General features: G+C 33.6%; 1 protein-coding gene across 3 annotated transcripts in view; it reads left to right on the forward strand.

Moving 5' to 3' along the window:
* The window catches only part of HORMAD1 (HORMA domain containing 1), a 29,873-nt gene that overhangs the window by 11,741 nt on the left and 3,632 nt on the right, over positions 1-14,500 (forward strand). Inside the window, exons 2-14 of one of the 3 annotated variants that reach the window (XM_032464346.1) lie at positions 1,909-2,362; positions 3,253-3,318; positions 4,000-4,144; positions 5,504-5,567; positions 6,004-6,040; positions 7,983-8,003; positions 8,264-8,290; positions 9,820-9,887; positions 10,397-10,548; positions 11,698-11,957; positions 13,337-13,403; positions 13,483-13,559; positions 14,300-14,383. In XM_032464346.1, coding sequence (XP_032320237.1) covers positions 3,283-3,318; positions 4,000-4,144; positions 5,504-5,567; positions 6,004-6,040; positions 7,983-8,003; positions 8,264-8,290; positions 9,820-9,887; positions 10,397-10,548; positions 11,698-11,957; positions 13,337-13,403; positions 13,483-13,559; positions 14,300-14,383 — 1,038 coding nt within the window. In that variant the 5' untranslated portion in view covers positions 1,909-2,362; positions 3,253-3,282. Of the gene's footprint in view, positions 1-1,032; positions 2,363-3,252; positions 3,319-3,999; positions 4,145-5,503; positions 5,568-6,003; positions 6,041-7,982; positions 8,004-8,263; positions 8,291-9,819; positions 9,888-10,396; positions 10,549-11,697; positions 11,958-13,336; positions 13,404-13,482; positions 13,560-14,299; positions 14,384-14,500 lie in introns of those variants that run through there. The other 2 variants (XM_006186616.3, XM_014560864.2) reach the window with 2 other exon arrangements.

Below are 14,500 nucleotides of genomic sequence, written 5' to 3' on the forward strand. Positions count from 1 at the left end.
TTTAGCTGTTTCTTCTAGTGTTTACCTTCAGGTTTCTGATACATTGTATTGCTATTTTTTGACTTCTCAGTTTAAAATGGTATCTGTATACTTACTATTATGGTAGTTGATTTTAGATCTCTTGCACCAACACCACCCATTTCTCCGCTCTCATCCTCAAAATACAGTCAATGATATAGTTGGTTAAGTCAGTAGTTAGTTATTGCATTGAAGGAGTTCAGAACACACCACCCCAGAATATGCCTCTCTGGCATTATTGACTATTTTGAATTAAAGGCAATTGAAAAACAGCAGCTGCAAGAAAGACATTCTGATCTCCCTTCTTTTTCTTGAAAGCAGATTAAATTCCCATGTGAAAATGTCCTTCTTATACCAGAAGGAAAGAGACATTCTTATCACCAAGGGCATGCAGTCAAGCCTGAGGTAAATTTGTACAAACTGTGTTAAATTAACCCTCATCCTCCTAAGTCACTTCTCAAATCCTTTAACTGCCCCAGCCCAACGCCTTTGGCCTAATCACATTTCACAACTTGCTACTTGTCCAATTCAATATAAAGCATTCAGCTCTGCTTCTTAGGGTCTTCACTTTCCTTGTAAAGACTCCCATGTACATGTAAAACATATATAATTACAATTTGTATGTTATCTCCTGTTAGTCTGCTTTCTGTCAGTTTAATTTGTGGCCCAGCCAGAGACCCTAAGAGAAATTATTCCTCGCCTACAGCATTATTGTGATTCTATCACAGATGAGCTATTTATTTTTCATATATTGTTTTTTGTATAGTTACTAATAACTCAAAAATTTAATATGAAGCACCATATCATAAACTTTTACGTCATCATTAGGTGGTGTAGTGACTCCCCGGCTGCTGGTGCTGAAATTACTTGTAACCTCATCTCGAGAAACCAATTTTACGTGAATTTTTGTTTTGTTTTGTTTTGGTTTTTTTTTTGAGCTGACTTATTGATTTTACATTTTTAAAAAAAATTTGTGGGTTTTTTGTTTGTTTGTTTTTTCAGAGGGGGAAATCATTCGGTTTATTTATTTTAATGGAGGTACTGAGGATTGAACCCAGGACCTTGTGCATGCTAAGCATGTGCTCTGCCACTGAGCTATACCCTTCCCACTGAATCATTTTCTTATCTCTAAAGCAGGGGTAATACATGTGTCTTCCTCACAAAGTTCTTGGAAGAAGCAAAGCAAGAATAACATAGAATAATGAGATAGTAAATGTGAAAGCTCTTTGTACACTGTTGACCTGAAACAAATGGATGCTAGATATTTTTCCAGAAAAGATGATTTTTGGGGGGATCAACAGAAAACTGCAGTTTGGGGTCTGCAACCATGGCCAGCCATATGCAAGTCCTTGCAGGGCAAGGGAAGGAGAATGCTTTCATATAGAGGAAAGGGAAGTTGAGAGGGCTCTAGTAAACAAAGAGTCTGTGGCTTTTCACTGGCTGAGTCCTTGCCAGGAAAGAAGAGGAGTCCTTCTTCCTGCTGGGCTCTGCTGTCTCCCACAGCATAAGAATTCCCCATTCTGATCTCCCAACACTAATTGAGGTTGCTGTTCAATTTTTCACAAAACTTTAAGTGTGAGAGAAATATAAAGCAAAGTAATTTTTAGATCAGGGGATTTTCACTATTTTTGACCCTGAAAGCAGGGTTCTAGATTTCATTCCTGTCCTAACTGACTCTGGGAAAATCTTTTTATATCTGAGGTGGCTGTTTTCTAACCGGTAACGCAGACATATCAAAGTTTATGAATAATTGATATATGTCTACACTACTAGCACGATTTATTTGGATATATAACAAACTTCTGTAAACTAAGAAGTTTGTATTACTGGACAATCTCCAACTACCTACCAGCTCTGATTTGATTATTTTGCTTCTACATGAGACATTAGTTACATTCAAGCTGTCACTGTCCCCACAGACAGCATAGCAGAAAAACCTAAGAAGGAGCAACTGGTTTCCTGAAGACACTGTAAGGCGGAAATGCATTATATGGTAGATTCAATAACAAATCAAAACAGCCAGAACTTAATTAAACGGCGTCTGGGAACACTTTGGTCACTGTAGGAAAGCTATGTATGTACATCGGGAAGGCTTTGCACGTGCCATTAACCTTCCCTTTAAGGCATGTAGCTTTTCTAGCTGAGGCGAGGTCTTCGGGCTCTCGAGTTTCCCAGCGCACCTTGCGCTGCTCTTGGCGGGAAAGTTGACCTCCACAGCGGGGTCAAAAGGCTTCTGTCGCGCCACTGCAGGCAACGGTTGAAGGAAGGCGCATGCGCATCAGGCGAAGCACGTGCCGCATCCTGCCGCTCTCCCGGTCGCTGTCTCCGGACCCTCAGACACTCCGTAATACAAGTTTCTTTTTCGTTTTCCTTCTTCTCGTTTCTTTTCCTTTCTTTCTCCCTCTTTTTCTTTTTGATGTCTTTTTCTGTTACCTCCCATCTACTTGTAAGTTTCTTAAGGTCTTAATGGTGAAACATTGGCGGGGGGCGGAGGTGGGGAGGAGGAAGGTCTACCTACTTATTTTTCACAAGAGGTTCTTGAGATTAGGTCTGCTGTGGCTTCTAGTACAGGCCTCATCAGGATAAATTTAAACGTTTACCTTAAATAGACTCTTCTGTGAATTCTTCTAGATGAATTGTCTGATTAAGATGAATGAAACTGAGACCAAAAAAAAAAAGAAACTTACATCAAAATATCAGTTATAATTGAGAAAGGCAGAATCAGCCCCCCAAAAATCTAGAGTATTTTCTGTTGCTCTTTTATGGTTTTTCCACAGAGTAGAACAATATGTTATATCCAGAGTCGTGCTAAAGTTCGGGGAAGGAAAGTTACCTGATTTGGTCATTTTGAAACTACAAATTTAAAACAAAAATTAAAAGATTATTTTAAAGCGTTTGACAGGGGCAATTTTTCATTATCTAGAACCTACCTGTGCAATGTTGTCAGTGTTTGAATACTGTGAAGTGAAAAAAAAATAGATCACGCTTTTTTATTTAAAGGTCTTTTAACGAGCTTTCTTAATAAACCCATTTCTGTGAGGCTTGCTGGTTAGATGGCTTAAAATTAGGACTTAAAAGAGTTGTGTAGCAAAATGAATCTCTGTTTTTGAAGATTCCATTTTAGGTAAAAACAGTTCTATTCATATAAAATTCTTTCTGACTTTACATGTAGTAAACTAGAATATTAGAGATAAAAATAAGATATGAAGTTGAAGCTTGTATTTGTGTCACAAGGTTGATTTAAAGAAAATACTTTATCAGAAGATGGCCACTGCACAATTGCAGAGAACTTCCTCCACGGTATGATTTTTTGTAATATATTTTAATTTAGCTAATTTTATTGTTTCTTGAAGTCTTAACTTTTTATGTTTGAAAGTTAGAGTCAACTCTTTGAGGGTTTAATGATATCAGGACTCCATGTTTTAAGAAATGAAAATATGTGTTAAATTAATTTGAATTAATAGAGAATTTTATTGGATGTTTGATGCATTGCATTAAATTGCTGGTTCAAATTCAATTTGCATTAGGTATCAACGAATGCTAGTCTTTTGCTTTGATGAAATTATCATTCACAAAGTCCAATCCTAGACAATGAATTTCTATGCCACACAAGGATAACATTGTCTTCTCTGTGCAGATCTTGCATTACAGTTAACCTGTGTTAAACCTAATCAGTGACTGAAGAGAAAAATCAATGTTATTTATCCTTGTATAATGCATTTACAGACAGTTAACCAGCAAGGGGATTTCTGACCCGATTCTTTAGCACTTTTTGTATGTTACCTTTAGGCTGCTATCCTGGAAACACCCTCACATCTGAAAAGCCACCTTGATTTTCTGGTGATTACTAACCACTACGGTTAAGAATTCTCTGGGACGGTACCATGCTTATGCAAAAAAAAAATTAGATCTACTTTAAGTTCAGGAAGACTGTATTTTAAACAAATCTAAATGAAATGTTTTAATTTCCCTTAAATTTAGAGTGCATTGGTATTTCCCAATAAGATATCAACTGAGCAGCAGTCTTTAGTGTTAGTGAAGAGGCTCCTAGCAGTTTCGGTATCCTGCATCACGTATTTGAGAGGAATATTTCCAGAGTGTGCTTATGGAACAAGATATCTAGATGGTAATATAATGTTTATTTAAAAACTTTCTTTAAATGTGTTGTTTTTATTTTCACTTGATCTGAAATGGTAATTTTTGACTTAGAGATTTTGGTTTTTTAATAACTGCTTTATTGAGATATAATTCACATACCTAATAATTCACTCATTTAAAATGCACAACTCATTGACTTTTGGTATATTCAAAGAGGTATGCAGCCATCACCACAGTGAGTTTCAGAACATTTCATCACCTCAAAAGGAAACCCCATACCCATTAAATCACTCTCCACTTCCCCCACTTCCCAGTCCTAGGCAAGCACCAATCTGCTTTCTGTCTCTGGATTTGCCTATTCTAGACATTTCAAATACATGAAATCATGCACTATGTGGTCCTCTGTGACTGGCTTCTTTCATTTGGCATAATGTTTTTGGTTCATCCATACTGTATGGATTACACTACATTCTTTTTTATTGCTGAATAATATTCCATTACATGGAGATATCACATTGTATTTATCCACTCATCATTTGATGAACATTTGAGTTGTTTCCACTTTTTGGCTATTATAAATAATGCCACATTCATGAACAAGTTTCTGTGTGGACAGCTAAGTGATTTTCTAAAGTATATTAGATACCTTGGAAAGCCCTTAGTCATAAAAATTTCCCTCAGTTTCTCAAGTATATTATCTCCTGACATTACTCTTATAGTGAAGAAGTAAATAGGTAAAAACATTCTATTATTTATAGCCTTGTACACTGGTAGTATATGTTCTTGTGTTATTTTAAAGTGGTAAAAGTAATACAACCAGTTTATACTACAATAACTTACTGTGCAGCACATAATATATACCTAATATTGTGCATCAACTCTGTTGGCAATATGTTAAGCATTACGTTATGTGTGATATCTTGTTAATTCATATTACAGGCCTGTGAGTTAGATATTATCCCAATTTTTCAGATAAGGAACCTGTAACAGCAATATCAGTTCTTCCCACTATATTACTTGTTGCTTCCTTGCAGGGCTGTATCTGATAGCCTGTTGCAAGTATTTTACTGGGAAAAGAGTTCATAGCAAATATTCTAGATTCTTGGGTAACAATTGCATGTGAGCATTATAGGTAACACTAAGTATTCTATGGCTTTTAAAATGGAAATTTTTTTTCCCATCAATATACATCCTGATCATTATGATGCCATTTTATACTAAGGATTAAAAAATTGTTTCCATAAAACCTTTTCTTCCTTTAATTATATTCATTGCCATTAATAATAAACCTGTAATATGCAGCTGAAGAAAATACTCTTCATCTAAATTTCTAGTTGTTTACTAATCTTAAGTAGCTCTATGTTTATATCATCACTTTTATATTTAGATCTTTGTGTCAAAATTCTGAGAGAAGACAAAAGTTGTCCAGGATCTTCACAGTTAGTGAAGTGGTGAGTAAAATACCTAATGAAAGAAAATTATTTTTTTCTAAAATCACATTTTATTTGTACTGTGGATATCTTTAAGTGTTTAACCCAGTTTTAGTGATTTCCCTCTGTAACACTGGATACCATTTTTTCAGGTCTTTGAATTTTTGCATTAAAATTTTCCTTTATTTCATGCTCCATGTGAGCAGGCTTCATTCTCCTATTGCTGTTCCTCACAAATAGCTGTCACTACATTCTGTCTTCCTTCCCTCCCATCTCCTATTGACAGTTACATTTCTGCCACATTATTTGTTTTGTTTTATTGTTTTAAGCTAGTTAAGAAGGGAGCTTTAATAGGAAAATTGTGTTATTTAGTAATGAGATAATATGGAGACTTACTAACAGAACTATTTTCTGGAAGTGCACTCATTCTAAAAATTAATCCTTGGTTATTTTTTAGGATGTTAGGATGCTATGATGCTTTACAGAAAAAATATGTAAGTCAATATCTTTTTTCTTTTTTTCTACAGTTTATATTCTATGAATGTAACAGCAGTTATCATGTAGTAAAAGATTAATTTAAAGTAACTTGGGCATAGACCAGTCCAAAATACTGAAAATCTGACTATTTTAAAGACTGATATTCAACTCATTTAAAGCTAATAGAATTAATACTTAAATTTTGCCAAGCCAGTTTTGGTTAATTGTTAACATTCATTTGTATTAATAACACATAATAACTTACAGAAAAATTAATGAAATTAAAGTCTTTTAAGATAGTTCATTCAAGGGAACTATATTCAATACCTGTAAAGACCTATAATGAAAAAGAATATGAAGAGGTAAATATATATAATATGTATGTATAAATGAATCACTATGCTATACGCCAGAAATTAACACAACATTGTAAACTGACTATTCTTCAATTAAAAAAAAATCTCTGTAACCCACCAAAAAAAAAAGTTCATTCATTAAATTTCACATGCCTTCTACAATCTTGTTTACACCAATGATTTAATAAATTGTTTCTTCATGAGAGTTCAAAAATAAACTTACATGTAGTCTAGGTTAAATTGTGACAAGCCTTTTTGTATACTTAGCTTATGTTTTTATCAACATAAACAAGGAAGTCCAACTCTTAAAAAAAAAACTATGAAAAAGATAAAACTTTATCCATGGTCACTAACCTAGCTCAATAAGGCATTAAATATTTAATATTCATTAAATATTGAGTGCCTGCTATGTGCTAGGCACATATCCTAGGTAGGAGCTGGGTAAGCTAACAGTGGTCAACAAGACAAAGCGGGTCCCTTCTCTAGTGGGAAAACAGCCAATAAAACAAGAAAATCAGATAATCCAGTAGGATATTTCTAGGAAAAATACATGGCAAATGGAGAGGTGGATTAACTTTAGATAGGGTAGTCAAAGGAACTTCTCTTAGGAGGTGACATTTAAGTTGAGGCTTGAAATAGAAGAAACCAGCCAGGCATTGATTTTAGGAGAGAATATTCTTGACAGAGCAGCAAACGCAAAGAATTGGAGGGGAGTTTGGAGAATTCAGAGAACAAATAGAAGGCCCGAATGACTGAAGTGGGATCAGTGCAGGAGAGCTGCAGGAGATGAAGCTGGGAAGAAGCTCAGGGCCAGAGCATCCAGGGCTGTGTAGGTAAAGAGTTTGGATTTTATTTTAGGTGCAAATAAAAGCCATCTAAATGTTTTGAGTAGAAATTTAACATCGTTTGATTTATTTTTTAAATTAAAAGAAAAATCACTCTGCTATTTATAGAATATACTGTGGAAGGAGAATAAGATTGGAATTAAGGAGACTAGCACTTAATCTATTACTGCAGTACTGGTGAAAAATAATGGTGGCTTAGACCAGGATGGCAAAGGAGGAGAAAAATGAAAAGATTCAGGTTATATCTGGCAGTAGGACTGATTGGACTTGTTGATTGATTGGTTTGGGAGTATAAGGAACAGATCCAAATCAAGAATGACTCCGATTTTTCACAGATTACTTGAGTGAATAATTTCCTCTGATGCTCTCCTCCTATGGTCTCCAGAGTCTATTTCCTTTACTAAATGAGCAGGGCTCTGAATTCTACTTTTTCCTCTTTTCAAAATCGGTTGTCATATTGGTAAGGTTTAATGTGTTATTTCACAATATGCATTTTCCTTGTAACTGGCAGCAGTATCCCCTGTTTGCTTAAGTCAGTGACATGAATTTCAACCTTCAATAAGTCAACTAGAAATACATATTTTGGGGAATAGAGAAGGATGTCTAAGGTATTGCTTTATATGCATGATGTGAAGTCTATTTTCTTCAAGATTATTTTTCTTAGCAATGAATGTTGAACTAGGACAAAGAATTCTTATGATCCAGCATGAAAAAATATTTTATAGAATAAAAGATTTTTGTTCTTTGTTATATTTCAGCTGAGGATGGTTGTTCTAGCTGTAAGTATTTTTTAATTATGTTGTTCTTTTTTAAAGACTGTCAAATTTGGCCTTGCTTAATTAAATAACACTAAAACCATGTATTGATTGTGTCATTATATGCAAACAACTGATCTAGCCAGTGGAAAAAAGTAATATTGTGGGGGGTTGTTTTGTATTTTGTTTTCTGAATTCATTTAATAGTTTAGTCTAAACATCCAATTCAGTTCTTCTTGAATATTTAGCTTTATATAACTGAATTGTAAATTATTTTAAAATAGGTATACACCAATCCAGAAGACCCTCAGGTAAGTATGCTTGAGTCAGAGAAATATAATGCCTCTACTATCTAAAAGTAACATAAAAGTATAATATAATAATATCTTATGCTTTTAATTGTGCATTTATCAATGCACTTTTATCAGTGCACTTTCATATATATTTTCACATTTGAACCTCATAAAGACTTTTTTGAGTTAAGATAGGGTTTATATTGTTACCTTTAAATCAATTAATACACTTACTACAAGAGAGATTACATGACTGATCTAGGCCACAAAGCCACAAACCATTAGAAATAACCTAAATCTCCTGACTTCTGGTTCTTTACAGTAGTCTTTTTATAGAATTATAAAAGGGTTTGAGTTTGAGAAAAAATAAGATACTCATCCTTAATCTTTGAGTATTCACCCCAATCCAGTCACATCTACCTGTTCATCTGACAATTAAAGGAAAGAAAGAATTATAAAAAATGGAAGGGAAAACCAGAAGGCAAGAAATGAAGGGGAAAGATCTATTGAGTTGTTACTATTCTTGGGCTCTGTTCTTTGGGATTTTATGTGCATTATCTCATTTATTCATCATAAGCATCATGAGGTAATACCATTATCATCTTTACTCTATAGATAAGGAAAACCAGACACAAGGTTTCTTACCTAAGGTCACAGTGGCAGAACCAGAATTTGGACCTAAGAAAGCCAGTTCATGATCTGAGTGCTGAACCATTACATTGCTTTACAGTATGGTGTTTCATTCAGTCATGGAGAAGCAGATTTTTAAAAAAGAGAGAGCTAACCCCATCCCTAAGTGAGAAGTGAAATGTAAAGAAAACAATAAAAGTATTAGGACTTCAAGACGGTTGGGAGTGTCTTTTCTTTGATACTCATACCTGCAATTAATACTTAATATATGTCCATGGTGACAAAGAAAATCATTTGCTATAAGGCAAAGGCTATCAGTAAGTTACTTGTTCAGAAACTACAGAAAAATGTTCATTTTATTTTCAGATGATTTGTTGTTGCACTTTTTTTTTCACTTAAAAGAGCAACATTGCCGATACACTAACGTTTATTGAATGCTTAGTGTGCCAGTATTTAAGAGCTCTCTATAAATTATCCCATTTGATAAATATTCACAGGCACCAATGAGATAGGTACTATTTTCAACCCCTTTTATTAGCTGGGGAAACTGAGACTTAAGGCTTAAATGACTTGCTTGTGTTTACCATATAGAAGGATTTAAGCCCTGTGTTTAGCCATTCTGTTAGAGTAAGAGATATGCTGCCTGTCTTACCTGCCTGCTGAGGAGTTCCTTCCCTCTGGTATGTAAAACATACATTGCAGTGAGTGGGAAAATAACTCTCCAACACTGAAGCCCCAGAGCCCAAACTGTGGAAATTGACTATTAGGACTTTCAAATTTCAATGGACCAAGACCAATAGGGATTGGAATGCAGAAAAAAGTATTAAATATATGCTGAGTCATACAAAACCTGTATATGGCTACTTGGCTGCCAGTACTGTATATCAGATACATAACTGCAATATTTTCTACTTAAGACAATTTCAGAGTGTTACCAATTTAAATTCAAGTACACCAGTAATGGACCAATCATGGACTTCATAAGGTATTGTTTTATAGTTTTCTTTTTGTATTACAGATTACTGCTTATCCATATTAATACTATATAGATAAACTTCAGGAATAATTCTGAAACTTCTCAAACATCCTCAGTTAACCATCAAGGATACAAAGTATCCTTGGAGTGGCCACAAGCCAGAATTCTGTGGCTAGTTATATACTATTTTAATTGTGAAACAGAGCCAAAGAGTAAGAAAGCTATTTTGTGCTTCAGTGATTAGAAATATAATGAAAATCCATAATTTGTTTCCTTTAAACATCTTATATAAAATGCATATTAACTTAATATATGTAAATTAGTTTATAATAATGATATTAACAGTGATATCAGTGATATTAAAATTTTTATAATTGTGACATTAAAACACACTTAATGGTAACTTAACTTAGCAACTTAATGCTTTAATAGTAAGAATCTTAAGTAGTAAAACGTGAAGTTATGTTATTAGAAGCCACAGTTTTCATGAAAGGAATTAATGTGTGATTCTCTTCTAGTAGAAACCAAAAGAGTGAATCTAATATGTCATCTGCTGACACCAAGAAAGCAAGTATTCTCCTCATTCGCAAGATTTACGTTCTAATGCAAAATCTGGGACCTTTACCTAATGATGTTTGTTTGACCATGAAACTTTTTTACTATGATGAAGGTACTATTTCCAATTCATTCTGTTTCAGTTGGTACCTGTATATTTTATTATTATTGAAACAGTTGGTTTCCATCCCAAATGTTTTTAAGCACTTAAATTATTACATATTTTTGGAATTATAAATCTTACATGAAATATCAGTATTTGAAAAAAGGCTTTAAAATATACACAACTTCTCCAGTGATATGAACATTTACATGTGAAGTTCAGTATCATTCATAATTAAAAAGTGAAGCAGTGAGATACCATTTTTCTCTTACCAGATCTGTAAAACTTGTAAACTCACTATTGACAAGGGTGTGAGGGGAAGCAGGCAGTTTTATACACTCTTGAGGAAATGTATATGGGTGCCATAAACATTTTAAAAGGACAGTTTTGCAGTATCAAAATTTTAAGTGCACATTCTCTTTAATCCAGAAATTCTATAGCTAGAAAAGTATCTTGGGAATATACTTAGACAAATATGCAAGGTTATATGTTTATAAAGATTTTCATTATTGCATTGGTTAAACTAGGAACAAACTGGAAACAACCCTGACAGTCTTTCATTGGAGAACTGATAAATAAATTATAGTGCATCTATATAATATAAGGCTTGTGCTAGCTGTTTAAAAGAATGTGCTGATAAATTAAGTTATCCAAGAAATATTAAAAACAGATTAAAAAGTGATGTTAAGAACAGCTTGGTACAGAATAGTATGATCTCATTTGTGTTTTAAAATTATATATATATATATTTTTACATGCATAATGTCTTCTAGAAGAACGTAAAGCAGAGACAATAATAACTTATACTTACTGAATACGTGTTCTGTGCCAGTTCTGTTCTGAGCATTTTACAGACTTTAATACCCACAATGACGCTGTGAGGTCGATACTAGTATTTTCTCCATCTGACGGATGAGGAAACCGAATCCAGGATGATAAGTAGTTTCCTCAAGACCACACAGCCAATCAAGTGTAGGGGAAAAAGATTACCTTTAAGGAATAAGATAAGAACTTAGAGATAGTAGGAGAATGATTTTTACTTTTTATTATATTCCCTTCTATACTATTTGAAATTTCTTCAGTCTGCATATATTTTTTATAATAATTGTTATATTTTCTTCAGTTTCGTGAACAGCACAGTATATACTTACTTTTCTGCAGTTACACCCCCAGATTACCAGCCTCCTGGTTTTAAGGATGGTGATTGTGAAGGAGTGATATTTGAAGGGGAGCCTATGTACTTAAATGTGGGAGAAGTCCCAACAGCTTTTCACACCTTCAAAATAAAAGTGACCACTGAGAAAGAACGAATGGAAAATATTGATTCGACTATATTATCACCAAAACAGTTAAAAACACCACTTCAAAAAATTCTCATGGACAAAGATGATCTAGAAGATGAACAGGAGCACTATACAAGTGTAAGCACATTAAAAAAGCTATGAAGTGCAATAGTAACCAATGTTTGATTCAGTTCTGAGGTCTGTAATAGCCCTCAGTAGTATTTGTATAAATACTTAGTATAATCATAAGCTCCAGTTTGGAAGAGACCTTAAAGAAGGTATAGGCTTGTGGTTTTAAAACTTTTTACCTGGGTGCAAACAACATTATTCTTAGAAATTTAAACACACAAATATTCTTAATGAAGAAGGGAATGACCCTGGAGGCCCAGCCACTCACCACCTCACCTACCCTCACAGTGGACTCTGAGGAAACCCCCTAGCCTAGAGCATAATTTGAAAATCACTGAACTACTCCAGTCCCCCAGCTAATGCTGGAATCTTTTCTAGAACACCCTACTTGGAGCTCACGTAAGCCTGTGCTTGAATTTCTTCAGGGCCTGGCAAGTCAGTGTCTGGAAGCAGCCTGGAAGTTCCTGGAAGGGAGGAAAGATGTCTTAATCATCTTTATAATCCTCCTGTGCCTAGCACTTAGATTTACATAATGCATTCTCAGTATTGGTTGAATGAGTGAATGAGTTGAAGTATTAAATAAAGCTTTTTTTGTTGTAGCCTCACTCCCAAAAAGTCTTTCATCATTTACATGATTGTTCTTTAATCTCATCTTTGTTTTCTCTTGTCTCATTTTATTCTAAATTATGACCATAAATTCTTATGTATAGATACTATTCTGATTTAGGTTCTGTGGCCACATCTTTAAAAACAGAAAATTCAATTTTCAATCAATTCAGTCAAAGAAGAAGAAATCTTTTTTCTAAAACCTAAATCCCAGTCTTGCTTTATAAACAAATATGTCTGGGATTTATGTAGCATTCTTTAAAATATTCAAAACTCTTTGACATATGTTACAAAGGGAATAATATCATAAAGTAGACAGTAAGCCTTTGCTTTTCTGCCATACGTACTCAGCCTATCCTTCCTTAACTCCCTGAAGATGGGTTGAGTCATATTCAAAGTGTGTCCTAACAACTATACAGAAATTCCAGAGCTGTAGAATTGGTAGCTTGTTGTGTGAACATGTCTTATTCAGTGCCCTCGAATAATAGTAATATCTAAGCATTCTTAGAACCTGTCATACATTTTTGATAAAGCTCTACATTTTATCATTTGCCTTAAAGCAATCCTGCAAAGTAAAGAAAAATAGGATTTTCTACTTTGGATAAATAAGTTGCCTTGTTATATTAATTAAAGGACCACATGATTTCTAGCAAGCATTAAGGTCATTGTAGTGTTATGTAATATTTAATGTTTACATAAAACAAATTTGTTCATAAATACTTCTACCCAGTTGTTTCAATTTCTTTTTGAAATGTGTCTTTTTCCTTCATATAATTATGTAGGATGATTTTGACACTGAAACTAAAGTAGGAAAGCAGAAAAAAAACCCTGGATCTTCTGAACTTGGAGGTAAGAAGTTAATGAAAATGTAAATTAATTAATTTACTTTGAATTCAGTTTTATACCATTTTAACTTTTTTTTTTCTAGAACAAAGTTTAGTTTGTGATGAAGATGAAATTATGAGGTCTAAAGAAAGTCCAGATCTTTCAATTTCTCATTCTCAGGTATAAACTTGAGAGTTCTATCTCACTTTTAACTTGATTTTTTTCAAAAGACTTTGCTGCTTATATGCTTATTTGTTACCTCTCAGATTTTCTTATATTCTAAGGATTTTTTAAGAAGAAAATTAGGCATTAAGAATGGTTACTAACAAAATCTGGGAATTATATTTGAAAAGTTTTAAGTATACTACAGGTTGATTTGTTTAGTAGTCAACCTAAATACTGTTCACAGACTCAGAATTTCAAAGCTAAGCAGAATCTTAAGCAATTATTAACTCCACCATCCTTTGCATTTACAAATGGAGTATAGGACGTGTTTTTGTTGCTTGGAAAGAACATGTTTAATTTTGTTTTCTATATACAGTAAAATCCTGAAGCAACATTTAGATAAAATCAACATGAAAATAATGGGACTGATGATTGATTGTCTACCTTCCTTTGTACATGTCTTCTCCAGTGGGAGTGGGCTGAAGTTCTTATCTTCTGGAAAAGTGGTACCTAGAGATAATTTGGGACTTTCTCAGTTCAATGAATGGTCAGTTATGTACAGTGTCAGTTTCACTACCTTTACCTTTGCACTTTTTGTAACAGTAAGAACCAATTCAAAATTACTGGTTTTCATTAATTCAACATAGCAAGGCCCTAAATTTTATGTGATTGAATTTTTTAACTCCATTATTGTGTTATAAAAAACTTTTATATTATTATTTTATGTGGTTTTGTGTATTTATTTTCTTTTTTAGGTTGAGCGGTTAGTCAGTAAAACATCTGAACTTGATGTGTCTGAAAGCAAAACAAGAAGTGGAAAAATATTTCAGAATAAAATGGTAAGCATCTCCTTAGATTTGTTTTCCATTCTAACCTTGTAATTTTCCCCCATAATTCTGTTTATTTTGCTTTTAATACTTCGTTTATTAGGCCAACATTTAGTAAGCACCTTTTAT

This window comes from Camelus ferus, chromosome 21 (assembly GCF_009834535.1).
Source record: "Camelus ferus isolate YT-003-E chromosome 21, BCGSAC_Cfer_1.0, whole genome shotgun sequence".
In the NCBI taxonomy this organism is placed as follows: Eukaryota; Metazoa; Chordata; class Mammalia; order Artiodactyla; family Camelidae; genus Camelus; species Camelus ferus.